Consider the following 27,930-nt stretch of genomic DNA (forward strand, 5'->3'; position numbering starts at 1 on the left):
TAGAGACAACTAGATATTAGCAACAGAAAACACAGCCAGAACACAGAAATTTGAACTTTTTGGAAGTCAACAAATTCTTCAGCCTGACCGGTAAGAGGGGCTAAACCAGCAGCTGGAGGAGCGGGTTGCACAGGAAAACTCTGTCAGACGGACTCAGGCGCGCAGAATCCAGGCGCAGGGTTGGACATGGTGGGCAACTCAGCAAGCAATCGTGGGGAAAAAGCGAGGGAGCAGGGCTGCGGGTTGACTGTGGTCGCGCATTCCTGCGTGGATAGACAAGTGAGAAAGTGGGCCATTGGACGGGACCCAGCAGGTCCCCACAGCAAGTGGCAGTGGTGGGCCCCACCATTTCCTCGCTCTGACCCCGCCTCCACATACAGCGTCATCACCCAGCGACCTAAGTGGCCCTGCCTTGGTGAACCACCTAAGTCTCTGCTCCTCACCCTGTGGGGAGAAACAGCAGAGGGGGTCGCCATTTCCCCGCTCTGACCCCGCCTCAACATACAGCGTCACAACCCAGCGACCTGGGAGTCCAAGGCTACACTCCTCACACTTAAAGGGCACGAACAGACCAAAAAATGGCTCAAGAAGATCTCAAAGCCCCAGAGCCTATAAATCTAAGTGCTGAAGAAATAGCAAAACTCTCAGACGCACAGTTTAAAACACTGGTGATCAGGATCCTCACAGAACTGGTTGATTATAGCCACAAATTAGACAAACATATGAAGGTGAAACTAATTGAAATGAATGGAATTGCACAGGAAACCAATAGCGATGAAAAGGAAACTGGGACTCAAATCAGTGGAGTGGACCAGAAGAAAGCAAATAATGGCCAAACAGAAAAGAGTCAAGAAGCAAGAATTCAAAGAAATGAGGAGAGTCTTAGGAACCTCCAGGACATCTTTAAATGCTCCAACATCCGAATTATAGGGGTACCAGAAGGGGGAAAGGAACAGCCACCAGTGGAAAACTTATTTGAACAAATAATAAAGGAGAATTTCCCAATCTGGCAAAGGAAATAGACTTCCAGGAAATCCAGGAAGCTCAGAGAGTCCCAAAGGAGTTGGACCCAAGAAGAAACACACCAAGGCACATCATAATTACATTAGCCAAAATTAAAATGAAGGAGAGAATCCTAGAAGCAGCAAGAGCTAAGGGGACAGTCACCTACAAAGGAGTCCCCATCAGACTGTCAACGGATTTCTCAAAAGAGACCTTACAGGCAAGAAGGGGCTGGAAAGAAGTATTCCAAGTCATGAAATCCAAAGACCTACATACAAGATTGCTCTATCCAGCAAAACTTTCATTTAGAATGGAAAGACAGATAAAGTGCTTCTCAGATAAGACCAAATTCAAGGAGTTCATCATCACCAAGCCCTTATTATATGAAATGTTAAAGGGACTTACCTAAGGAAAAGAAGTTAAAGAAACATGAACAGTGAAAGGACAGCAAACTCACAGTTATTAACAACCACACCTAAAACAAAAGCAAACTAAAAGGACAGCTAGATCAGGAGTGGAAACATAGAAATGAAGATCTCAAGGAGGGTTAGCAACAGGGGAGTGGGAGGAGGAGAAGGGGGGAGAAGGTACAGAAAATAAGTAGCATAGACAGTAGATAGAAAATAGATGGGGGGGGCAAGAATAGTATGGGAAATATAGAATCTAAAGAACTTGAGACACATGGTCATAAACTAAAGGGGGGGTAATGGTGGGGACGGGGAGGGGGTAGGATGGAGGGGAATGAAGAGGGGAATAGAACAACTGTAATGGCATAATCAATAAAAAAATAAATTTAAAAGGATGAAGTCATTAAAGAAAGAATATTAAATAAATAAAATGTAATACAGGATGTATTATAGAATTGTATACTTAAAACCTGTAATTTTATTAACCAATGTCACCCCAATAAATTTAATAAAAAATTAAAAAGTATGGGTGGTTGGTGGATATAGCAAATATTGTGGTGATAAACACCAATTCTCTTGAGTACTTACATGTGCCAAGCACTGCTCAAAACATTCTCCATATTTTAAGACATTTAACCCTTAACATCCATCCCTCAGGTAGGTGCTATTACATCTTCATTTTCCAGAAAATGAACCTGAAGCACAGAGAGGTTGAGTGAGTTGCCCAAGGCCACACAGCTGGTAAGTGACAGGTACTCTGGGTCTTGAGGCTGTGCTCCTAACCTCTCCACTAAGCAGGCAGAGAAGACTTCTTGCCAGGAGGCCTTCTTGAATCCTCGTGGTTGTACAAACTGGGGTTTGCTCTGTGGAGGGGACTCAGCCCCACTCAGTGTCTGTCACTCACCCCTACTCCCAGGCATCCCCACTAGAACTAAGCAGTTCCCCTCTGACAAAGTGACTGCTCTCCCAGGCCTCTCTTTTGCATGTCCAGAGCAGCTGCCAGGAACCAAAGCTCTTTGGGAAAATTAAATGCTCAGTGCTGACGTTTAATCTATGATGAAGTACTCCCTTCTCCGAGCCAGTAACTGAAAAAACCAGGCCTGAGAGACAACTCCATTACATGAAAATAAACCTGTTTTATTGTTTCTTACTAAAGCATATATCAGGCTTCACAAGCTCACAACCTTGAACAACAAACATTTTTGGCAAAGGAGACTTGAGTAATCTGTCCACTTCTGCAGGAGCGACACCGTCCTTCGTGGAGAACAGAGGGCATTTCACGCACCAGTTTCTGGCCCATGTGTCTCAGCTAATGTAAGAGGTGCAAGCGGACATCTCCAGCAAGGGAGCCACCTGCCTGATTTCCCCTTTCCTCTTTCTGATCAGCATGGGTGGTAAAGAGCACACTTAACATTTCATTAGAGCCACACACCCAAATAAAGAAAACTCTGGGCTTTGAAAGCATTGAGTCTATAACGAATCACAGAACATAACAGAGAATTAGCACAGGGATACACCTCTTGGGAATCTGACGCTGGAGAGCGGTCCGAAAAGCAAGGTGGTTCAGGGCCGTGATTCCTGGTTTCCTCTAGAACATGTCAAGCCCAAGAATGAAAGGGACTTAACCAAAACATGTGCATCCTTCCCAGTTGAAAAGATATTTAACACCAAATTTTGAAGCGAGAGACAACTCTGGTATTAAACTTCCAGTTTCCTCAGACTTATAGCAAGCTGTCAGTGGCCCAGCTCTGAGAGGTACCCAAGAGTGAAGGCAGTGTTCTGTGTGTTTTTCTTTTCACTAGAAAGTTTCCTTTGGTTTTCCGAGATGCAGTGTGTGACAAGGATCTCTCATGATTCCATGTGGGCAAACAACACCAACACACATGCAACAACAGACATTGCAAAGTAACTCATACACATGACAAATTGTAATACCAGAAACCCAACAAACAAACCCCAGCAAAATTCTTGGCTCTACAGGGGCATATTCTAAGACAGGCCTGGAACTCTCTATTTTTTGGGACAAATATATGAAAAGCTTGGAAGTCCTTAGGTGTCCACTACCCTATAAAATGAATTTTATATGTTTATATATTTTATATATCTAAGATTTATTTATACAATAGTCCATAATGACTAACATACTTTTTTTATAAGCAGTATTTGCACACATATTTCCTCACAAAGATTCTCTTTTGGTCTATTAAAAACACTGTACTTAAAAAATAAAACAAGCAAAGACACAAGAGAGTCTATAGCTTTTTTGCTTATATTTCCAATGAGGGGGGAATTTTTCTCCCCTTTAATTTTCTTTCCTCTTTTTTTTCTTTTCCTAAACAACACACTCTCCCCCCCCACAACACACAGTAATAAGCAACAATCCCAGAAGATGAAACACTTCATGGTTAGCACACTATTCTGGGGTAAACTCCTGGGCTTACCTCATTCTGATCATTATAACTCACCTTTGCCCTCCTCCCCGCCACCTCCACTACCGGCATCACCTTTTGACCCATGACCATTTGGAAACTATATGCTGGGACCGACAGTCCAGAGATGAAAACTTTAGGAAATGAGGGAGCTTTTCTTAACCTTCTGGGTTTGGCTGGGAAGAAATCAGCCTTCATTTTGTGTTTTTAAGAAAATATTTGGTTGGTTGGTTAAGCAGGTTCTGAGGGAAAGCTAATTCACCTTCCACCATAAACCCTGGAAATTTCCCAGACACTTCAAAACCAGAAAGTGAAAAACTAAGAAAGGTGGTTTCCAGTTGCTTTAAATATGAGGTGGGAGTCAGTGCGAAAAGAAAGCCTGAGCAAGAGGGCTCGAAGACAGGGCTGTGATTAGCCAGGATGGTGTACTGGTTTCTGGGGATTAGAAGTTATGTTGTTTTCCTCAGTATGCAAAACTTGCTTTCATGTGGATGGCTTGCCTTTACTTAACCTGTCCCTATATCATCAATTAAAATAAAATTCTTTCCAACTCTGACATTCAATGACTTTACCCTGGAAAAAAATGAAGCCATTGAAACCTATGTATAGTGTGCTGGAAGGCATCATGGTAGCAACAAGTAGATTCCAGGATCTGAAGGCAGCATCTCTATATTCATTGCTGCTGAGGCTAATGAGGAGCTAACCAAACCTGAATTCATCTCAGAGGAAATGCAAACAACATTTTAGTCCCAGCAGTTCAGAGAAAAAGGATGACTGACAATTGGCAGCACTGTCATTAATTATGTGTGAGAAGATGTCATCGCTGAATTATCCTCTCTGTGGTCTCCTCATACCTCCTGCTTTCTCACGGACCACTTGGCAAGTAAAGCCAATACTTTGGGGCCTCTTGTTGCTTATTATCACATTCCTCTAAGGTTAACCAAAAGAGGGGTGTGGTTAAAGTTACTCATCTCATGAAGGGATGGGTGCTGGCTTCATGTAGAAGAAAAACATTTCTGTAACCACAAAATCCAGTCCTTACTCTGCTCAAGGTTTGGCTGATGGTGCTCCTGCTTACAAGCAGGCCTGATGAAAGCCTGAGGATGCTTCGCTGCTAAATTATGATCTTGAACTTGAAAACAACCAGCAGACCCAAATGATGCTGCATTTTTGTCACTGTCTTTGGTAATTGGGGCACATGTGCTTTTAAAAATGAAATCCTTATGGATGTCTTAACAGAGAAGGTCAAAATGTATGGTTCAGAGTCTCAGGGTACTTGTGAGTTGCATTTATCTGTATTAGCACAGATAATTTAAAACTATACAGTTTTTTTAAAATCAGGGGTAGACTATCTACTAATGACTTGTCCTTTAAGATGACTTATTTCTGAATAAAAAAGTGCATTTTTATATCTTTAGACATGAAATGGCCTCTCTATAAGCATTACAGTCTGTGCCATCTCTCTTATAACAGTGTGGACTTTTCTTATCTGAGATTCTTTAGGTACCAAGTCCTTGTTTCCTTGACCAGGATGTTCTAACAGAAGCCCTCTGGATATGAAGGTGTTAGTGTGGGGTGGGAGGTGACAGAGTGGAATTGGGATGGAAAAGGATGAGGATGTGGCAGAGGGAATAAGATGCTGGGTCAGGAGTCGGGCAGGGGAGGGGGCAAAGGATAGGGACACTGAAGGCACATTGGCCTGTCTGGCTTGAACATCCCAGAGCATTCTGCTCTCTCCTGCACTGCTCTAATTCTGAGCTGGAGAGATAGGCCAGGCATAGAGCTGAAAGGCATTTGATGTTCAGTCATTAATGTGTCAGTTAGGTTGCAAGGTGTGATAAATTGGCAAGATCAAGTTTGGCTTTGACAACAGAATGAAGTAACCTGAAACAACACATGACATACTTGGATTTCTCTATCCTGACCCACCACCCATTGATACCGTGGGTGGAGACATGTTAGTTCTTTCTCCTATTATCCTTCTGTCTTGGAGGCTGACCTATTGGTATCCCTATACCATCCTTGATGTCCAAACAATATCATAGGGTCCATAAACTCCCCACTGAGTAGTTTCCATCCAATCTGATGATCACTTGTTCTTGTCAATATCCCAGTTGTTGCTAGCTCCTCCTGGGAAGATTACCAAGGCAGAGTCTGTGAAGGGGAAAAAGAATTTCAGAATCTCTCGTGTGTAAATGCATCCTGGGAAGTCTCTACTTCTTTAAAATTCTTATATACCTATATAAGAAAGAGAGAATCAAAACAGTAAAATGTTCATATCTAGGGAGCCTAGCTGAAGGGTATACAAGAATCCCTTGTACTATTTTTAGCAACATTTTCATAAGTCTGAAATTCTTTCAAAAATATGAAAGTTAAAATCCACAAGACCCCAGGTTTGCTCTGAGGCCTCAAATATTCTATTTTGGTTACCAAACTCAACTTGCATCTCTATCATCCCTCAGATAATGTAATAAATGTCCCCCCCCTTCCTGTCTGGTCCCTGACCCCTTTTCCAGAGGCTGAGCCTGGTCACAGCAGGTGCAGACAACACCTCGGGTGCACAAGTCCAGGTGAGGGCTTGAGTAGTTTGATTGGCTGGAGTGACTTTGCTGCTAGTGCTTGGCTCTTGGCCCTTTTGGGTATAAATAAAGCCCCATGTGACCATGCTGAGTTGGGACAGGAGAAACCTAAAATGATGGGAAATTGGTCCAATAACATTTAGAAAACTTGCCATCTAAAAGACCCAGTCTAAGAGTTTTTCCACAAGTGAGTTCCCATGAAAGCCCAGTAAAGCAGGAAATGAGTAGGAGAGGGAGTTTTCCATCTTTTGCCCAACTTCTTTCACGTGAAGCCTGGTTTCTTTTCTCACCAAGGGCTCTTGCTGATTTAACAGGCCAGTTTGCTCTCTGGGGAACCTTGAATGATGATCACAGCCTCATTCTTGGTTGGGTGGAATGGGACAGTGAGATCTTGCCAGCCACATTTATGGGAGATATCAATTTGGGGAGTCTTACCTGAACCCCCAGTCTCCAAAGGCAGCATTGTGATCCATGGCTCCAGAAACAGGTACTGGAAGAGCCCTGAACCTTCAAGCAGGCAGCTGCATTTGGAATCAACACTGAGCTCCTCCGTGCTCTCAGAGCTTGCAAGTGCCCATGGCACTAACTCATTGGCTGCTGTGTCCCACTCAGCATGACAGCAAGCAAGAGCTGGCAGAGGCACCAGGTGGCTGCTTTACATTCAGTGGGAGAAGCAGGCATGAACACAAAGTCTGTGATTATTAGGCTGCCTTTCACATCCCCCCACGTCAAGAAGTCACATAGGATTTGGAGCTCTGCTGTCTTCACTGAACACCACCAAACATGGACAGAAGTTTCACACTGCTATTCATGACTTTGAGTCCTTAAAAGGGAAGGCGCCTTTGTTAGATGTAGCCTGCTTCTCTTCCCTGTGCCTAAGCTGGTGCCAGTGCTGATACTGGGTACATGCCTTTGGAGATGGGTCAGCCCATTAAAATTGCAATGGGCCCAGAAGTGGTGGCTTTGAACTGTGGATCAGGCCTGGCTTTAGCAGCTGGAATAATGTCCCTTGGAGGCAGAAGGCAAGGTTATGTGAGATTACTGCATCTGGATCCCAAGGGAGTAGTGTGTGCTTTGTTTGCTCTAACTACATTTATTATGATGTAGCATTTCTGGGTGAATGCAGAGGCAGGGAAGTAATAAGGAAGTGGCTGCCATGGGAAGGCTGGCTGCACATGAATCTGACCTTCCAGGTTGTGCTAAATGATGTAGAAAGAACTTCAACTCTAAGATCGACTGACATTTTAATGGGCCCCCCAAAATCCCATCAGTGGGTGAATTTACTTATGGCTGGTATTGCGCAGTGCTGAGTAGAAGCCCTTGTTAGTAGTGCTGGGTCTACTGGCCAGGGGCTTTAGGATTAGGCAGGTAATAATTGTTTACTGAGCACTCCAAAGACAAGTCTATTTGAAATAGAAAACTCAGATGTCTGCAGGAAAGCTCTCCATCCCATCTTAAATGAGATGGCAAGTAGTTAGCGGTGCAGACTTGAGTCAGATTGCCTGATTTTATTTCCAAACTAATTCTTAACTCTGTGACCCTGAGGAAATTATTTAATTGCTCTAGGCCTTAGTTTCCCTATCTGTATTATGGGGGTAGTAACAATATTGACTTTGTATGGTTGTGGTTGAGATTTTTAAACCAGCTAATGTAAGTTAAGAGCATAGTGTCTATAATTGTTGGCTCACAAGTATTATTATGAATTCAGAGACATCTTGAAGTATAATTATTTTGATCCTGCTTCTTAATTATCTTAATGGAAAACCCTCTAGGTGGATATGGATTATTGAAGTGGCCCACTGTCATACCCATTACTAGAATTTCTTTTGTCTTAAAAATCTAAGTTTCAGGAGCGGAGTCACAAATGATCACATGGAGGGTTAGCAACAGGGGAGTGGGAGGAGAAGAAGGGGGAAAAGGTACAGAGTATAAGTAGCATAGATGATGGGGAGAAAATAGACAGGGGGAGGGCAAGAGTAGTGTGGGAAATGTAGAAGCTAAAGAACTTGGAACACATGGGCATGAACTAATGAACACATGGAATGTGGGGGGAGGGGAAGGAAGGGAGGAAATGGGACAACTGTAATGGCATAATCAGTAACATATATTTTAAAAAAATCTAAGTTTCAGTTTCCTGAATTGAGTTCTTAAAATTTATATCCTAACCTAAAAAATGAGGATAATGCTGTTTCAATATTTACTTTATATGGCTGTTGTGGGATGGCCTTTATTTTTAAATCCCATTTTATAGATGAGAAAATTGAGACTCAAAGTGGTGGAGTGACTTGCCCAAAATCACAGAGTGAGTCACACTTGAAATACAACTGAGGTGTTCCAATTCTATAGCCTGGAATCTTCTGCGCCAGAGAAAGGTGGGGGGAAGAGAGGGAGAGGGGTAGGGTAGGAAGAAAGGAGAAGGAGGAGGAAGCAGAGAGAGACTCATAACTAGCAACTAATAATAAGTATTTTTGAATAAATAAGTGGCATGCAAATTGAATAAATATATCCTAATAATAACAAGCAAGGTGACATTTCATGTCTCTGTAATTCCAAACAACCAGTTTGACTGCTGAAAAAATGACGGATTGCTTTTACTGGCTGTGAGGGCTGTGAGTGCCAATTGCTTTGGAAGAAGGTGAGTTCTTAAGATCCTGCAGTCCTGGAAAGCTAGTGCCTGAGCCAGGCCCCTTGTTTTAGTGATGGGAATGGAATTGGAGCAAAATGCTTGTGACATCACCCACAAGTTCATCCATCTTAAGAAGGCCCTTCCTGGCAGCAAAAAGAGGATTCATCCATCCACCACTTATTCATGCAACACGAATTTATTGGATGATAAAAAATGTTTGATTAATAAATGAATTTCTTTAACATGTTGAGCTTTTTCCTGTTCACCTTGCCACACTGTCTGGTTCCTACCTAGTTTTCAAATCTTGGTTCAAATGTCACCTCCTTGGAGAAACCTTTCCTGGTGACCCTACCTAATGTAGCTCACACCTCTCAGCCATTCTGGGTCCCATCACCTTGTTTTCTTTGTGACATCTGTCATAAAGAAATAATTCTGTGTGTTTAATTGTCTGCCATTTACCCTCCTTCACAAAGGCAGGGACCTTCCTTCCATTGTTCAGTGAGGTACCCCAACCACATGGAACAAAAGGTAGCACACAGTATATGCTCAGTCAATATTTGTGAAATGAAAATGAATGGGGTGACACTGATTTCTACCCAGGAAGAAAACATTCTGCTACTTTAATTAGAGACGAAGTGAGAGGTAGGACATTGGCCAGGAGGCCCTTGGTCATAATGATATGTCCAGCAGTGGTTTGACTAATCAGTGCATGCATTTTCTGAATTACAAATGATTCTAGGAACATTTAATTTCTCTTAATTGTCACCAAGAAGGAGGGGTTGTTTCTGAAAACAGCTGGAAGCCTGTTTGTGTCAGGCCTGTTTGCAAATCATAAACCCGTCGCCAACCTTGTAAAGCTGCAAGTCCCCAAGAGGGGCAGCACCAATGTGCTCACAGGCTGCATCCAGGGTTGCAGAGAGCCCTAAACTGGAAATCTTCAACAGGCCAGGTGGTGAGGCCATGGTGGGGACAACCATAAAGACAGATGAGGGTTATGGCATAAGACGCATTTAACAATAACCATCACATTGCCTTGACCCTGGTTGATAACCCTGCCATTCACCAGCTTATCTGAAAGGTGAGGGGCACAAAGAAGCTGAGATTCCAGAGCAGGCCCCATTGCTTCTTCACGGTGACCTCAGACAAGCAATTGGTTCTCTGAGCTGCAGCTGCTTGATCTATTTATATCAGGGATAATAACACTTAACTGATAACTGATGTGGTTGTGAGGATCAAAGGAGAAAATGCATTAAAATAATAATGATAACAACCTTTTTTTAAAAAGAGCATTTCTTTTTTTAAAAAGATTTTATTTTTAGAGAGAAAGGAAGGGAGGTAGGAGAGGGAAAGTAACCTCAATGTGTGTAGTTGCCTCTTGCATGCCTCCAACCAGGGACCCAGCCTACAACCCAGGCATGTGCCCTGACTGGGAGTCAAACAAGTGACCCTTTGGTTTGCAGGCTGGGGCTCAATCCACTGAGCCATACCAGCCAGAGCACAGAGCATTTTCTATATGCTGAGCACTGTGCTAGTGACTTTATGAACATGATCTCATTTGATCCCCACCAAAGCACTCAAGGAAAACATAATTAGTACCTGCATTTTACAAGCAAGAGAACTAAAGGTTGGGGAGGTTAAATGACTTGCCCGTGGTGACATGGGGAAGAATTCGGTCACCTGACTCACTGGCTCTTGACCATCCTGTAACCGTCCCTCTGTGGATTACCTCAGTACTCGGCACTTAGTATACATCTAATGAATGGCAGCTACTAAGATTCTGTTCTTGTAGTTAGCATTTCTCTTGCTTACTTGGGTTCAAGTCTTTGTTATACCTACAAACTCCTACAACACCAACCAATTCTAGGGTCTCTTCTGCTCATGGGCATCTGGTCTACCTATCTCCCTTGATCTTCCCAACACCCCTGTGAAGTGTCTACTATTGTTTCCATTCTTCTGATGAGGAAAGAAAGTCTCAGAGAGGTTAGTTAACTTGGTCCCAGGTCACACAGCCAAGAAATGGTGGGGCCAGGATTTGAATTCAGGAACATAGAGTTCCAGAACCCAGGTGCTTTTCTCTTTACATAACATTTCTCCATGCTATCTATCATCTTTCAGAACATTTTTCTCCTCGGCGGAGCTCCCCTGACAACCAAAACCTCCTTGTGGCTCCACTCTCTCACTTCTGCTGCACGATAGAGCTCTTTATTACACTCTCTATTTTTGAATTGTGCCTCCATATCTATTTATTGGTAATAGCTACCACTCACTGAACATGCAACACACCCAGTACCACAATCAGAGCTGTACATGCATGATCCCATTTAATCCTGCCAAGCACTATGTAGTGGAGATTCTGATCTTCATTTTACAGAAAACAGGTTTAGGGAGGTGTTATGACTTTTCCAAATTTCTTCAGTCATTTGCCAAAGAAAATAGAACTAGGGACGAAGCTGGGACAAAACCCCAAATGACTGGGTCCCAAACCCCATTGTTCTAGCTTAGATTGCTCCTCCGTACCTTGTAAAGCTCTGGTGGGTTGAGAACTTAGCTACCACCTGAATCCTTGTTGACTGATGCTTTCAAATGTAGTCCTCATGGAGGTCTCCATGATGAAGGGCTAAGCTCTCAAACTGGCCAACCTCTAAAAACAACTTAAGCTTAAAAAAGAATTCAGCTCCGAAATAGAATGTGCAAATGGTTTGTGAAAATGTGGTTCTGATATCTAAAATTAGCCTTCCCTTCCAAACAGTATCTCCCCTCAACTGTTCTGTTCCTCATCATGAAAGCTGACGCTATCTGTTGAGCTGTGACTGCCATGTCCTGTTCATGCAATGCACTTCTCTAGCTCTCCTTGACAGAGAGGTGAAACATCACTCCCCAAGGAACTGGGGGCCTGGACGTGAGAAGGCGTCTGGGTGTAGTGCTCTGAAGGTGATCTTTATTTGATTTCTCTTTGGTCCTCCAGGCATTTTTACTGCCTCCTTGTATTTTGATTCCAGCTTGCTTTTGCTTATTTGTGAGGGTCTCTGGAATGAAAATAGCTCTCACCATCCTTTTGGATGGTCTGGGGAAGTTGTTTTCCTGGGAAGGACATTAGGATGGTCTAGCCTCCAGGACACAAATTCTATAGCAGTCAAACTCTGACACTGCAAATAGCCAGTTGGTCACGCTAGCACTGATTCTAATGCCATTAGCTGAGGGCACACAAAATGGCCTTTGCAGATGCCTTTTGCCATTTTCCCTGGGTCTTGGCTTGCATCCCTTTAGTCATTATCAGGCTACAGCTCTTGCCCAACCAGCAGTGACCCTATTTGCATAATTAGCTCACATTTGTGGGTATGTATTTACCCCCCAAAGCAATTGTCTTTGAACTTTGGATAGATACCAGCATGGAACACTGGGAAATGTCAGCTCTTGGGTCTTTTTGTTTCCACAGAGAGGATGAAAGTCAGGGTCATTTCGGAAATTGTATCCTCTTCTGCTCTGTATCATGTAGAGTGAGGACAGGCAAAATCAGAAATGAACTCATAAAGAGGAAGAGATCTAGGGAATGCAAAATATGCACAATATTCATTGTTTTGACATCAATGATCCAGAACCACATTGTAAGCTTTGGTTCTTTTTTCAATTTGCTTTGCTGTGTCTGGCTGCCCTTGCAGCAGAGGTAGATTTGCTTTTTGGATTTCTTTGTATAGAACACTCTGTTACCTGCCTTCTCATCCCTCCTTCAAGACCCTTGTAGTTTTCCTGGAGGGCTTGACCCTCTGAGTTAAACCATCCTCCCAACCCCATCTCCATCTTCATGCCTGTGGTCTCAGCACTACATGCCCACTTGTTCATCCTCTCCAAACTCAACAATGTTGTGTGTTTACAGTTGCCATTGAAGAAGAGGGACATGCTGAAATAAGATTAAAGTTTGGGCTTAGAGTCCTGGGTTCTAATCTTTGTTGCCTTGGACTAGTCACTTGACCTTTGAGCCTTAATTCTTATTCTATGATGGGATAACAGCAATACCTCTCCTTAGTGGGTTGGTAGGATTTGATGGAGTAATGCATGTAAAGTGCCTGGCACACAGTAGGTGCTCAGTCAATGGTGGCACTTATTGCTGAATGAAGGATTAGAGGTACTTTTCTTTTTAAGTTTCCTTTCCATTTCATACTACTCCTATGACCCTAAGCAAGGCATTGACACCTTCTCAGTCTCAATTTTTTGATCTGTAGTCTGGAGACAAAAAGATTTTGCCTGCATATTTCACAGCATTCTTATGAGAATTTGTCAGTAGCAGCAGCAGCAGCAGCAGCAGCAGCAGCAGCAGCAGCAGCAGCAGCAATAGCAAGATCTGTTTGAATTGCAGATTCTGAGGAGTTGCTCCTGGTTTCTGCAATCAGCTACCCAGAGGTGCCAGGCAAGGCTCAGAGGAGAGCTGCCAGGAACACCCTGTACTCAAACTATCTGGGCAGAGCCCCAACCCACATTTTCTCTATTTGGGAGCAGCAAGATCTCCTCAAACAGCTGTACTTGGAAGAATTCTTGTAAAAATCCCTCTAAACTAGAACTTATCAAAATCAGACATGCTGGTACAGCAAAATCTCAAGCCCCAGCAATGAATCAAAGGCTCAGAATTCTAGTGATGGAAACCAGATGGGGGTTTGGATATTTAGGAGGGGTATCTAAGACCTCAGGCGGCAATACTTGCTTTGACTAGTGTGTGCCTAGTACCACTTTGGGCTGCACTGAAGATCCCATATTGTATCCATGAGGGAAACTTAAAAGGGAGAGGTAAGCATGGAGTTTAGGATAGCAGTTGGGAGGAAAGTGGTGAGGAGGGGAGAAAGGGTAAGAAACACACAGCAGGCTTCAATGGTATTGGTGATGATTAATTTTTAAAAAGCTGAGGTGTTAGGTGTGTAGTTGTTTATTTTATGATCCTATATAATTATATAAATATATATGATGTTTAATTTAAAAAGGGTGAAAAGCAGAAAGGGATCCTCAAATGCAGAAAAATTAATGAGAAATCATACTCGTTGAAGTCCACATGTATTTCATCTATCCTGTTAGCCACTATCTTCCCATTGCCTCTCACAGTGTCTGGTTCAAGATGGGTGATGGATAACTGTTGTGGGATGGATGGGTGGGTGGGTGGATGCTGGGTGGATCTGTAATGTTCCTTCATGCCCCCATCCCCTTTATCTTTGATCCCATCTCTGCTGTTGAAGTTGCCCTGCATGGTTTCAGGAGTTGTAACCCTCCCATGGCTAAGGCTGAATGAGTGACCTTCAGACCATAAGCCACTAAGGAGACAAAGCTTATCTCCCTCACAGGAGTGCTCCTTCTGCTCCTTTTTTCATAACTGGCCCCCAGTGCTTGGTCAGTTAGCCAATGACGGGTAAGATTCTTCAAGGGGGGAAACGACCTAAGACAGGCATGATCACGTGGAGGCCCCAGGGAAAGACTTGGGGGGCTATGGAGAAAGGGGGTGATGGACCCTCAGCCTTCGGCTTTGATGAAGCCTGAGCCCTCAATTTTCCTAATTCCTTGGCTATCTGCCTCCTCTGCCTAACTTAAGCTTGAAACAATGACAGAGGGTGGTGCAGCCCTGTGCTGGAAAGGGTGGGCTCCCCAGGTGATCAGGCCTGAGAAAGGATATGTAAAATCCTGTGAGGCCTGCTTTGCTACGCATGCTCTTAGTTAAAATGATAAAGGCTCAAGCAGGAAATGAGTTTGTCTCCCAAAGTTTTATAGCCTTTTAGCTGATAGACCCTGACTCAGAAGAAGCTTTAATAGTTCTTTGTATGCTATCTACCATTTGATCCTTACTGCCTGACAATGATTCATAAGCTGTACCTGTATTCCTGGGAAAATTAAACCCAATAAAAGCCTGTCTAGGCAAGGGTCAGCACACTCTTCCCTTGAGAGAGTGGCTAAACCACTCTGAGGTGCTCCCCCCTTGAGGGAGTAGCTGTGTGGTCCCTTTTCCTCCACAGGAATTGGTAGTCTGTGTGAATTTGTCTCATATCTCATCCATGACGCCGCGGGCACTGCAGGCCAGTGCACGCGTCACTCTGCTGCATTCTGTTTGTCAGAGTGTAGGCCAGTGGGCAGAAGAGCTTCCTGGGAACACTTTGTTCTGTTCTGGTCTAGGGCACAACACTGTGACCTGGCAAACAGATGGCTTGAGCATTTACCATTGCTGCATTTCAAGCAAACATCCAGGCAAGATTGATTCTCAGTGACTTCAACCTGATACAAGGATCTTTGGAATTAACTCCTCTGATTTGGTCCTGCCTGCCAAACATATTCCCTAAGTGACTGTCTTTCATTATCACCTGAGGGGCTGTTGGAAGCACAAACACTTCCTTCTCTCAGCCAAAGGAAGAATGGGGGGTCTCTATTCTCAGATGTAAAAAGGAGAATTATCAGTAGCAGCAGCTGCTAGCCCTGGAAAAGCCCTGCTTGCTAAGCACTATCTCCCACCTGGAGATACTTGGTAGGCCTTGGCCGTGCTGCCTACCCACAGCTGCTTTCTTCCCAGGCTGGAGGCTGTGTGGCTCACGGGTGTGGACGTAGATGGGTGAGAGGATGAGAATGGATGCCTGCTCATCTTATTGCAACAAATGACTCCTATACCTGCCAAACCGCTGTCAGAGGAGCTGGGAAGCTGAAGGACATTGTTTATGGCTGTGAAAGTATCAGCTGAGAAAGGTAGACTGGTCAACAGAGAACTGCCCACCCTCCAAGTCAGCTTCTTTCCTAAGCCAAGGGCCTGATGGAGGTGATTGTCAAGGGCTGGACAGTGGCAGGGTGGGGGTTGGGAAGAGTGCTGGGGTTGACAGCAGTGTTCTGAGCCTCTGAGGGACTCGCTGGGTCTTATTCTTTACAATAGAGCAAACAGTCAAGATATTAACCCATATGGCATAGGCACTAGCCAATCAGAATGAAGTGCTTTATTACCTGAGGTCTCAGCTGCACCTGGCCTTAGCTCTAGGATGGTAGAGTGATGGGGAGGGCCTGAAGGAGGGTCTAGGGTGTAGGAATGGGGAGAGATCTTGGAAAGCTCAAAGCAACCAAGATTTACTATCAGTATGGGCCTGTTTTAATATATTAACACCCAGTGTGGCCATACTCCTGCTGAATGTTAGCTCTGGTATGAAATATGAGAATTACTGGAGAACTTGTTAAAAACACAGATGCTGGGTTCCCACATTGAAACTACAAACCACACGCTCTAGGGCCCAGGTGAGGCCCACTACACTTCGAAGACCTGGATCAGCTGATCTCTACGGAGCCAGCTCTACCTTTCAAGGTGTTTAGGATGATTCTGAGAGATGAAGTCAGGCACAGAAGTCTCCAGGGAAATATGCCCAATTCAGGTGCAGGCCATGTAATTGAGTGAAGCCTGGGCATACCTATTTAACTGAAGCAGCCTTGACCTTGACCTAGCCTACCCAGGATTGCTGTGCACAGACCTGAATTTTCAAGAGAAGTTGAGAGAAGTTCAAGAGAAATCAGTGAGCCACATATTGTGTTTTGCATCTCACCGAGTCACAGGTAGGGCATTGCTTTAAACTCTTCTGTCTCCAAAAGCCCTGTCTATGGAATGGTGAAGGGTAGAGGGAATGTAGCTTGTCCCACGCAAGGAGGAACAGAGACAAACTGTAAGTGAGGGTCATGATGCTTTTCCTCCAGTATGGACCTCAGAGTCTGCCCTCAGCTGGTTATACCCTCCTCACATTGCAGATGTGCCCCTGTCCGCCCCCATCAGAGCTCACCCTCAGCAGCTTTCCGAGCACTGAGCTGCCAGGTCTGATCACAGGGTGAAGGGACACTCTTCCTGGGACTCTGAGTCTCAGCTGGTGGGGATAGGGATCTACAGGATGGAGTATTTGGCTTCAGATGTGCGGTCCTAGGGTTCTTCCTGGGATCCCTGGAATGTTCCTAAGAGAGCTTGTCTGGATCCCCCCATTTAAACTGAATCACTCAATGGTTCCTCCCCTCTTTGGGACACCCTTTCTTCTACCCCTTTCTCTATTTGACTCTTGTCTTCCAGTACTCAGCTTAGAATTAGGGGTGTCAAACTTATTTTTACCAAGGGCCACATCAGCCTCACAGTTACCTTCAAAGGGCCGAGTGTGATTTTAGGGCTGTGTAAATGTAACTACTCCTTAACTAGGGGCAAGGAGCTCAGCACTGCTGCTGGGTAGAAACAAGGTGCTGGGCGATAAAACAAGGCGGAGGGTCAGATTCGGCCCATGGGCCTTGTGATTGCCACCTGTAGCTTAGATTGTGCTATGACTTCCACAACTAGGCTACATTGGTCTCCTTTTAACATCCACAGCCCTGGGTGTGCCCTGACTTTAGACTTTCTCACCTGGAATTTCAATGGCTTGCTTCCTTAAAACATTGAAGTTTAACCTTTCTTAGGTGTTTACTCTGTGCCAGGATGATTTAAGTTACCTTACAATATATCATCTTAGGTAATCCTCATAATAGCCCAGTGAGGTTGGCAATATTTTATTTTGTATTTAAGAAAGGAAGGCTCAGAGAGGTTAAGCAAGTTGCCCAACATCACATGGCTACAAGGGGGTAAATGAAGACTTGCACCCAGTCTGTGTGCAGCAGAGTTTCCATTTGTAACTTGAGCACTAGGCCACCTCTGCTCACTTGGATGTCAACATAGTCCCCAAGGTGGGCTTTGAAGTGAGGTAGCTTGAGCTCAGGGGTGTGGGCAGTGATCAAACTGGCTCTGCCCCTATCTATGGTTACTTTTCAGGCTTCAGTATACTCAGCTCTATAATGCGGCAGTTATTCCTGTCATACAAGGTTATGGTGGAAATCATTGCGGTGCCTGGTGTGTAGGCAATGTCTGAAACCTGTTGGTAGGATACATGGTTGGAGGCACCAGTGAGTTCAACAGCTCCTTGGAAATAACACATTCTTCCCCTTTTGAGTCCTCATAAGACTCCACAGAGATGGGATTTCGTTTGATGCTGGATGAGTGAAGAGGTCGGATGGGTGGGGGTGGCCAGCCTTTGGGGTTGTTTACAGCTCTTAAAGAGGTAACTCTACAGAGATAGTGGACAATGGGAAGAACATTCTGTTTCATCTGGAACGCATGGATCACGTCCCATCACACCCAAACAACCTGCTCATCAGCCCCGATGGTTAAAAATTAACTGTATCTACTGCTACTGTCATACACCTGCGACTCTTGGTGTAGAATAGGTTGCTAAACTTATCAAGGGTGCTTTTTTCTGGGTAAAGATGAGGCACAGGAACTTGTATTTTCACAAATCATACCATGTCTCGTGTCCTTGTGCCTTTTCCCCATTTTGCCATGTGGATTATTCAGCGCATTGAGGTCTGGAGTCAGCCATGAAGATTTTGTGGCGCAGACACGGGTCAGACAAAGGTTTGACATACGTGCACTGTTCCTTGGCAGCATTGTGTTTTTTTTTCTGTCTTATTAAGGCCTGGAAAATTCTGTGGACAATTCTCTTTGTCAAGTGTGTGGGTGGGTATGTAAAATACGTATGTCTTCAAGACCTGGGGTCCTGAAGAACTGAAAATTCTTCAAGAAGTGGAAAGTTCTAATCGGATCTGCCTTTTAAAAATGGTATCCAGCCTTAGCAGCAAATGGCATTTATGCATTGAAGTGTCCACATTTATGAGCATGCAGTAAATGTGAGATCACAGCAATTAAGTTTAATGAGAATGGATGGGTTGTCTCGCAGTGTTACCTCAGCTTGCTGGGATGCCCTCTCACCCCTGTTTACAAAGCTCTGTCTGGGTGGTCCCACTCACTGCAGCCCTTTCTTGGTGGGGTCACCTAGTCTGGCAGACTCTGTCCTTTTTCCTTGCCACCCTACCACAACTCCCACCCTGTTAGAAATGTCAAGGCCAATCTCTCCTTTTTGATCTTTCCTGATGCTTTTTTTCCCAGTCACCTCCCTGCTGTCTGTCTCTCCTATATTTTCCCCACCTGCCCTTCTCCTTCTCCTCTTCCTCTCCAGCCTCCTCTGTCCAGACCCTGTGAGGGCAGCTTTCCTCTAGGAAGTGCCCCCACCCCAGCCGTGGGCTGACATCTACTAACACTGCTATCTTGTCCTTCAATTGGTGAAACAGCTAGTCTGTCCAAAGAGAGAGGAAAGCAGAGGAAGAGCATTGCAATGCAGACAGGGCATCTATCTGAACCCAACCCCCTTAAAAGTACCCACACAGGGACACACCACAGCCAGGTGGCTCCTGCTTCCCTCACATATAAGATTAAATGTGGGAGAATGAACTGAAAACTTAGAGTGTGATGGTTTTTGGATACTCGGTAGTCAGTTTCCTCTCTGACATTCTTGTTTGGAGCAAGGTCTTTGGTTTTAAAGGGTTTGAGGGTATTCTAAGCATCCATCCCACATCCTTCCCTGAAAGTCTCCTTCTGCCACCAGGATTGGGACTCTTTGGAGGGACCAGCTATGGTGGCTACTGGCGGCCACTGCGCAGGCCCCAGAATGAGGCAGAGCCATTCTAATGCTTGTTGAGAACATGGTGATGAGGTCAAAGGAGGGATGCCAACATTCCCACCCTGGGGGCACCCCTGGATGAAGTCCCTGTTCAGGACACCATAGATATTGTGCACAGGACAAGAAGCCATGTAATCCAGGCTGGGAGCAGCGTAGGCAGGATGGTCTCCCACTCCTTGGTCTGAGCAGTGGGCCTTGCCATGTCAGGTCATTATTTTGGAAAGCCACCCCATCTCTCCTCCCACCCAGGGCAGGAATCCCTGCTCTCATCTTTCCTTTTTGTGAGGTAAAGTGGGCAGAACAAGGGCCCAGGCTCCAGTACCCAAAGAATAGTAGCACACCCTCAGTGGAGGCAGACTGTATTTAAATGCAATTCACCTCTTCGGGGTCTAGGAAGAGCCACCTGTAGACTCATTTGCTGGGAAACACGGTCTGTGTGGCTGAGGCAGCGGATGCTGGGGCCATGGTCTTGCCGAAGGCTGACTTCCGCCGGGAGTCCGTCTGCTGTCCCGAATGGCAGCCGCTTCGGTGGGCAAATAGGATGGTCATGTCTGAGCCCAGGGGAGTGGCTTCTGGCGGGGATCCCTTGGGGGTGACTGGCTGGTCAGGCTTCCCAGAGGTGCTGTGTTTGCTGGGAGGAGGGCTGTAATTCTGAAATCTCACAGTTTTGACTTGCTGCAAGAGAAAGAAGAGCAAAGGGGCATGGTGGCAGATGTGCTACTGTCCCCTGGGACTTGGTTCAGTCTGTCTCTCCACACTGTTCCCTACCTGAAGGACTCATGCATATGTTCATTCAGGAAATATTTGTGTCACTATGCGTCATGCACCCTGTTAGGAGCTGTGAGTTCAAGAGTGAATAAAACTGTCCTTGACAAAAGACAATTAGAATAACAAGTGCCATGAAGGGGGCAGTTATAGACATCAAATGCAGAATAGTACGGAACTAAAGCTGAAGGGGGGGGGCAGTCAAGGAAGGCTTCCTAGAGGCAGAACTATTTAAATTGAGAAATGAAGATCAATTAGGAATTATCTAGAAGAAATCTGGTAGGCCTACCTGAGAAAGGGCCTGAGGCAAGAGGGTAGGATCTAGTCTAGAAAATATAAGTTCACCTTTCCTCTCTCCTCTCCATCTACCACAAAGGCCCATCTCAAAGTTTCCACTCCCTGAGGCCTCCCCTGTAGAGTCTGTGCAGAGAGCCTACAGACTGGCCTAACAAGTCCCCAGAGCAGTTTGCAAACTGGACACCTGTTGGCTGAGTTTAGTCTGTGAAATGTTGGAGAGTTTTAGTTGCCAACACATAAAAATTGGGAGATTGCATATTAAAATCAGTCTTTCATACATCTCTTAAAAAATCAGAGATCTGGCCCTGGTCAGGTGGCTAATTTGATGGGAGCATCATCCTGTAAATCAAAAGGTCACAGGTTCAATTCCCAGTCAGTGCAAATGCCTAGGTTGCAGGTTTGATCCTGGTTGTGGTGTGTATGATAGGCAACTGATTGGTGTTTCTCTCTCACATCAACTTTTCTCTCTCTTAAAAACATCAACAAAAAAACATATCTTCAGGTGAAGATTTAAAAAAATCAGAGATCTGGCACTCTGGGCCTGCTCCCCATTTTGGCAACAACTGGCTAGAGGTGATGAGCTGTTCTCTCTCTTTGATGGGAGATATGGGTCTGTCCGCCTCTCCACTCCTTCCTTCCACCTCTCCCAGCCTGTCTTCTACCTCCCTGGTGCCCTTGGCTGCTAGCTTTCATCAGTCTCTCTCTTAAGGCATAAGAAGGTGTGCAGTGGTATTGTTTAGGAGTGATTCTTTCTTGTGAAGTTTGATCCTGGTGTCCCCCACAGAGAATCCAAGTTTCTTCATACTTTTGATGTTCACCATGTGTAGCAGATGTCTGCGTATTTACTGAATTTGTACAGCTTGAAGGCTGTCTCTAATAGCCTGTGAGAATGAGCAACTGGGGCCTGAAAAGTTTCAAATTATCTGAAAATTATAATTCAAGAAAAGAAAACTCCTGATGTTTCTATCAGTCAGTGCTAACTTTTCCCAAATGCCTTTCCCTACAAGCTTATAGCTGAGCCTCAAGAGCATGAGTTTTGTATTAGATTTGGACTGGACTCTAGACACACTGGGTGTCACCTGTGTGCCTTGGGTAATGTACTTTAACTCTCTAAGCCTCTGCTTCCTCATTAAAATGAGGATGACAATAATAACACCTACTTCAGAGGGTTGTTGTGAGGCTTAAATGAGACAGAACATGGGAAGTACTCAGAACAGTGTCTGCCTGGTCATTAGCATTCAGTAAGTGTGCAAGAGAGCAGGAAATCACATTGCCTTTCCATTTAAGGTGGAGTGGGTGGTGGTGGTGATGTGATGTTCACTAAACTAAAAGATAAGCATCACCTAATTTCTTAACGTCACCTCCTCCTTCCACCATCCCTCCTGCCTCAAGGAGGGATATTACTGAGAACGTAAGCATTTTACAAAATCTCTATGTCTATTCATGGGAAAAGGCCTGAAGTAGAAGTTAACAGATCTGACCTCTGCACAGAGGTCACAATGACTGTTGTTGGAATTGTCATAATTCAGTGTTACCTTTATATGTCACTTCAATTCTGTCTCAGTTGCCTCTTCTGCACTGTGAATAATTATGTACCAAGCCCTTTGTAAGTGCTGTACACATCTTTTCTCACTTAAACTCCAATGCAACCCTCTGAGACTGTTAGTATTCTTACTATCATTTTACAGATTAGGCAAAAAAAAAAAAGTCTCGGAAAGGTGAAGTGTTTTGGCCAAAGTCATCAGCTAGCAAGCAGCAGAGCTGGAATTCAAATCCAGATTTGTCTGATGGCAAAGAAGAATGCATGAAGTATTTGGGAAGTGTAAGAGGAGACTGGGCAATGAATCTAACGAGATATGAAGATGTGTGTGAGGGTCTTGTGAGGCTGTCATTTTGATGCCTTGTCCACTACAACAAAAATCTCAGGAGCTCAGACACTGGGCCGTGGTGGCAGAGGTCTGAAGAGTCATACCCCCTGAAGGTTACCTCCCTCCTACCTTTTCGCTGCCATTTCTGGAATTCTCTGGTTTCACCAGGATCGATGGTGGGGCGGATGCAGGCGGTTTGGGTGGAGGCTCACTCTTGATGGGGATTTCCTTGCCTTCCATGATGATGGAGCTGGCTGCTGAGTGGATCCTGGTATCGCTGCCCCTGCTGACACATGTGAGGGCAGGCTCCCCCGTGGGAACAGGCTTGGGTCCCATCTCCGCCAAAGGTGTGGAGGTGACCATCTGTGGCTGATGGAACTGGAACTGCTGAGGCCGTACGACCATGGTGGGACTGCGTCTGAGGGAGCCCACCACAAGGGTGGGGATTCCTGACTGGACAGGTCTCTGTAGGGAGCCATCTGGGAATCACATGACAGAGCTATCAGCACCAAGGTGGGGGCCTGCCACAGGCTGGGGTGGGGCTGGGTGAGCAGTGTGTCCTGATATCCCAGAATAGTCACCGGTAAGTGCTTTTTCTCTGTCTGACTGCATGCACATTCTCTCAGGGTCTTTCAAAGGTGACCTTATTCTTTTTTTAGTGCTGTTTGCTGATGCTGGCAGCAAGTAACAGCTAGATGAATGTTGGGGGGCAGGTGGTGGAAGGTAAGTTACTTCCACTTGCTCTCTCTCTGTCTCTCTGTCACACACACTCCTACTTTTTCCCTCCAGACCTTTAAGAAGGAAAGTGAAGAAGACAGCCCTAGAGTCAGCTTCACAGTGAGCAGCAAACATAGACATGCAGACCAAAAAGGACACAAAAGCCAGAGAATGGAAGAAACAGAGAAGAGAAACTGAGAAGTACAAGAGAGAGTTAACTGAGACAGATGAGAGGGAAGGAGAGAGGGAGGAGAGGAGGGGAGAGGACTCTGACCAGCTACTTGAAGAAAATTCCAACAACAGCTTTAGATATATGGTGGTGGGTTGGGGGATTCAGAGAGGAAGGGGGAATGGGATATTGAGAGAGATAGAGAGAGATAGAGATAGAGATAGAGATAGATAGAGAGAGAGAGAGAGAGAGAGAGAGTGTGTGTGTGTGTGTGTGTGTGTGTCCTGTCTAGGTGGCTCAATTGGTTGGAGCGACATCCCACAAACCAAAAGGTTGCAGGTTTGATTCCTGGTCAGGGCACATACCTAGGTTGTGCTTCCAGTACTGGGTCAGGGTACATGTGGGAGGCAGTTGATAGATGTTTCTCTCTCACATTTATGTTACTCTTTCTCTCTCAAATCAATTAAAAACATATCCTTGAGTGGAGTTAATAAAAAAGAGAGAGAGAGATTGTATGCTGGGCAGAAGTGACACCAGGTAGAAGCCAATTTTGAAAGGTTACTCCGGAATTGGGGCTATGTGTGGATGAGCCTTGCAAAGTCCCGTGACAAAGACTCTGGGATCAGATCTTCTCCAAGGAAGCCTGGGACAAGTCAATCACCTCACCTCCCTGCACCTCAATCCCTTCATTCTTAAACCGGAGCTAATAACAGCACCTCATAGGGCTGATGTGAGGATTACATTTTATTACATGTTATCATGTATGCAAAGCATTAGGACAGAGCCTGGGACCTAATAAATGGCCCATGTTTGTTAACTATCATTATTTGTGGATAAAGAATAGCACACTCTAAAAAAGCCAGGTCCTTGAGTTTGGTTTTGCTCCTTCCCTAAGCTTTATTTTTGTTTTGTTTTGTTTTGTTAACTGAGACAGTCCCCTCTCAGTAAAAGGAAGACATTCCTTTCCCTTAGACCCCCTGGAGACAAGAGCCCCCATCTGTTTGGAATATGTCCTGTGGGTATTTGGGGAAGAATCAGGAGGCCATTGTACTATGGGGAAGGCGGGAGAGATGCCCCTGAGAAGCACCATGGCCACTGTTCCCAAAGGGTCCCCAGCATTAGAGAGCCACAGGGAGCATCCAGTCAGGGAGTTTAGTCCTTTGTGATACTGTCTGGATATGTGTGTGAGTCAGTCACTTGTGTCTGGCATAGAGGGCCCGTGCCAAGGCCAAGTCCTATGTTGTGACTCTTCATCTGGCTGGATGTGAGCTTGAAAAGCAGGTGCTTACTACACACAGCCTCTCAGCTGCTGCAAGCCAGCCAGCCACCATTGCTGAAAGCCTGACCTTTCCATGTAGACATTTATTTTTCCACTGTCAGCCCTGTGAGGTGCAACCAGTCAATTCAGCTGTCATTTCTTGTGGCTTTGAGGAGATTGATAGCTTGACCAGCCTCACCTTGGGAAAAGGGAGAGAGAGAAAGCCCCTTCAAGATCTGGGAAAGTCAGAGTAGTATCAGGCAGACATGGTCTCAGGTGCCCGGAAACATGTGAAAAATTGGTTTTATGCCTTATCTATTTATTGTGCTGGTTCTTAATTTCCAAGAGAGCTAATATTTTCTTATTACATGTGCATTCAGTGCAAACAGTCAAAGCTCCAAGCTAATCAAGATGTAGGCAAAGGTAGGGAGAGAGCCTTATGAAAGGAAATGTGAGCCCTTGCCAGTGGGGTGCAGTGCTTATGTTCACAAGTAGTCTAGGCTGACTCTTAAGGGAGCTCATGCCCTGCATGGAGCACAGGATATGCTTAGCCTTGGCTGGTGTAGCTCAGTTGGTTGGAATGTCATTTAGTAAACTGAAAGGTCATAGGTGATACCTGGTCAAAGCATATGCTAAAATTGCAGGTTTGGTCTGTGGTGAGGGCACAAACAGGAGGCAACCAATTGATGTTTCTCACATTGATGTTTCTCTCCCTCCCTTTCTCTTTCCTCCGCTTCCCCTCTCTCTAAAATCAATAAGCATGCCCTTGGGTGATCTGCTTGGTGTCAGTATCAGTGATAATATTGATAAAATAATAATACTATAAAAATAGCTAATATTTCTCAAGAGCTTATTAACAGGCCAGGCACTGTGCCATCAGTCTTATGTAGATTAACGAAGACCCCGATGCAACCCTGGCATCTGACAATCGGGCCCGCGCTCAATCCACTGAGCTATTATGTAGATTTTTTAATGAAATTCATACAATGACCCTGATGAGGTTGTTACAGTTTTTATTTCCATTTCACAAATGAGAAAACTGAAGACTGTAGAGATCAGTAACTTGCCCAAGGCTGTTGGGCTGAGATCAGTTATTCTGTGTGTGTTGTGGGTGGCGGGGTGGTATTTGGTGGTGAGGATAAGGTGGAGGCATGTACTGGAAGGAAAAGGAGGGAGGACTGTTGGGTAGAATTGAGAAGCAAGAGGAGTAGCTCTGAAGTCCAGCTGGTGATCAGATGACTGCACTGGGAGCAGGTGGGCCCAAGATACTGAATTCCTAGGGACATCCTCCTGTGTGGCATATTGTCCAATGTGGTAGTTCTTGCTATGACTAGACAGTGCATTTTTACATTGAATCATTTTTTTTTTGTAGATCAGAGGATGCAGAATGAATCAAGTTGACTTTGCTTGGATCATTGTCTTCTTCTAGAGAGATATATAAATCAATACTAACCCTTGCTCAAACACTTTAAAAATCCCTGAAAATGAAGTCTTATGTAGATAAAAACATAGCTTTTAAGAGGAAAGATTTGTATTACTGCCATATACACAAATGGCTGTTATGTAGGTAAACATAAAAGCAAGGTGCAGAACACTGCAGTGAGTATCATTAGCAAGTATATGTATGTACATGGAGAGAACTTGAGACTGGAAGTTAAGGATATGATAAACTTACTTTTGTACAATATAATTCCTTTTTTTTTATCCATGTGTGTATTAGTTAAATAACAAAGTGGGATTCAAGGGCTCTTAGCATTAACTTTTTAACCTTTTTTTTCCTTTTTTCCCCCCTTACTTCCCTTTTGGCACCCCCTGAGGGGTTCCCTGGAACATAGTTTGAGAAGCACCGATCCAGCAAGTGGTTTGGTTGTTCCATCTTAATAAAAGCCAGCATCCACCATGGCTGTGTGCTAATTAAATGTTTGTGCTCAGGGCGGCCATCATCCCAGTCAATCAACATGCATGTAGGAAGTGACTAGAGGGCAGTGACCTTGAGTGGGTCAGGTGTCATCCAATAAAACAACTCAGTACTTGGGAATCATAATAAATCCTTCACCCCGGGGTCAGGTCCCCCATCTCTTAGCTTTAGGCACGTACCTCTCTGCCACCACTTACTCTTTCTCATGCTGTTTCGCCCTTTCCGAAGAGAGCCCTGTCCTGCCGTCCCCAGGCCAGCTGTGCTCCTTACGGGGTTGACAATGGCGGTGGGTACAAAGACGGACTTGAAGGGACGGCTCTGTCGGGGATCACCTTCTGCAAAGCTGCCTTGGGAGGACACAGAGGAGGTCGATACCATCCATGTGGTGTAGAGACCAGGGCACCGGGAATCAGGGAAACTAGACGGCCTTCTGGTTGTAGACACGTGTTTTCAAAAAGAAATGAAAAATGCAAATGGTCAGTGAAGGCTCCTGTTTTTAAAAAAGCAATCAGCTCCCAACCGTATAGCAGCTGTGGCTGTTCCCGACCCTCTTCCTACCCATAAATATGCTTTTGCCTAGCAGACCTCATTCCCATACCTCAGCACCTGTGCACGTGCTGAAGGGAAGGCAAGGGCTCGCATCCTGAGGCCCTGGACCAACTGGAAGACGTGAATTTCATCAGCTTTCACTCCAGCTCGATTGCTTCCCACCCCATGTTCCTTCAGCCCTTGAGCTTAGAGCACAAGGATATGTGCTTTTATGTATTTACCACATTTTGCAGGGGTGAGTCCTTGTTCATTCAGTGACTTTTCCACTAGACTCCAAACTGTTTGAAGGCATAGATTTTATATGATTTATCTTAGGTATTCTCCACATTATCTCACAGGTTCTTTACATTAGCCTTGTGAGGTAGGTTATCATTAGTGCCACCATTTTATTGATGTAAAAAAATGGAGATTTACAGTTACTTGCCCAGGCAACGACTACACTTTTGAACCCAGGTCCAGGCTGGCTCTCTGCTGCACCACTGAGCTATATCACCTGCACTCTTACCACTGAGATACACTACCTTCTGGCTAGTTAGACCATTCATCATTTGGTGGCAAGGAAAATCCTGTATCCTGATTGGAAGAAACTGATGTAGTAGGTAAGCCTTACATGTGCCTGCATAAGACACTCATTTTTCTGTGTTGGGATATGATTTCGAAGACTAGTATTGAAGTTTTATGAAACAGCAAGCAGTCCCTTATTTATTGTTCCCAGTCTGAGAGTCCCTAAACCCTATGGGGAATGACTGTCATTCCACATGCATTTCTTGCCCTGTAGCAATCCTACCCCAACATCAGAGCCCCTATGAAGCAGTCCATCAATCACCTTGTC

The 27,930-nt window shown here is 44.9% G+C and overlaps 1 protein-coding gene across 4 annotated transcripts in view; it reads right to left on the reverse strand.

Moving 5' to 3' along the window:
• Nucleotides 1-2,525: 2,525 nt before the first annotated feature.
• SH3RF2 (SH3 domain containing ring finger 2) overlaps nt 2,526-27,930 on the reverse strand; it is a 131,195-nt gene continuing 105,790 nt past the window's right edge. For 2 of the 4 annotated variants that reach the window (XM_053666490.1, XM_037163345.2), the window contains 4 exons: nt 26,747-26,979; nt 22,617-22,966; nt 19,936-20,232; nt 2,526-5,992 (listed from right to left, as the gene is read on the reverse strand). In XM_053666490.1, coding sequence (XP_053522465.1) covers nt 19,969-20,232; nt 22,617-22,966; nt 26,747-26,979 — 847 coding nt within the window. In that variant the 3' untranslated portion in view covers nt 2,526-5,992; nt 19,936-19,968. The other 2 variants (XM_053666491.1, XM_053666492.1) reach the window with 2 other exon arrangements.

The sequence above is a fragment of the Artibeus jamaicensis genome, unplaced genomic scaffold (genome assembly GCF_021234435.1).
Source record: "Artibeus jamaicensis isolate MK-2021 breed Jamaican fruit bat unplaced genomic scaffold, CSHL_Jam_final contig_456, whole genome shotgun sequence".
NCBI classification, from domain to species: Eukaryota; Metazoa; Chordata; class Mammalia; order Chiroptera; family Phyllostomidae; genus Artibeus; species Artibeus jamaicensis.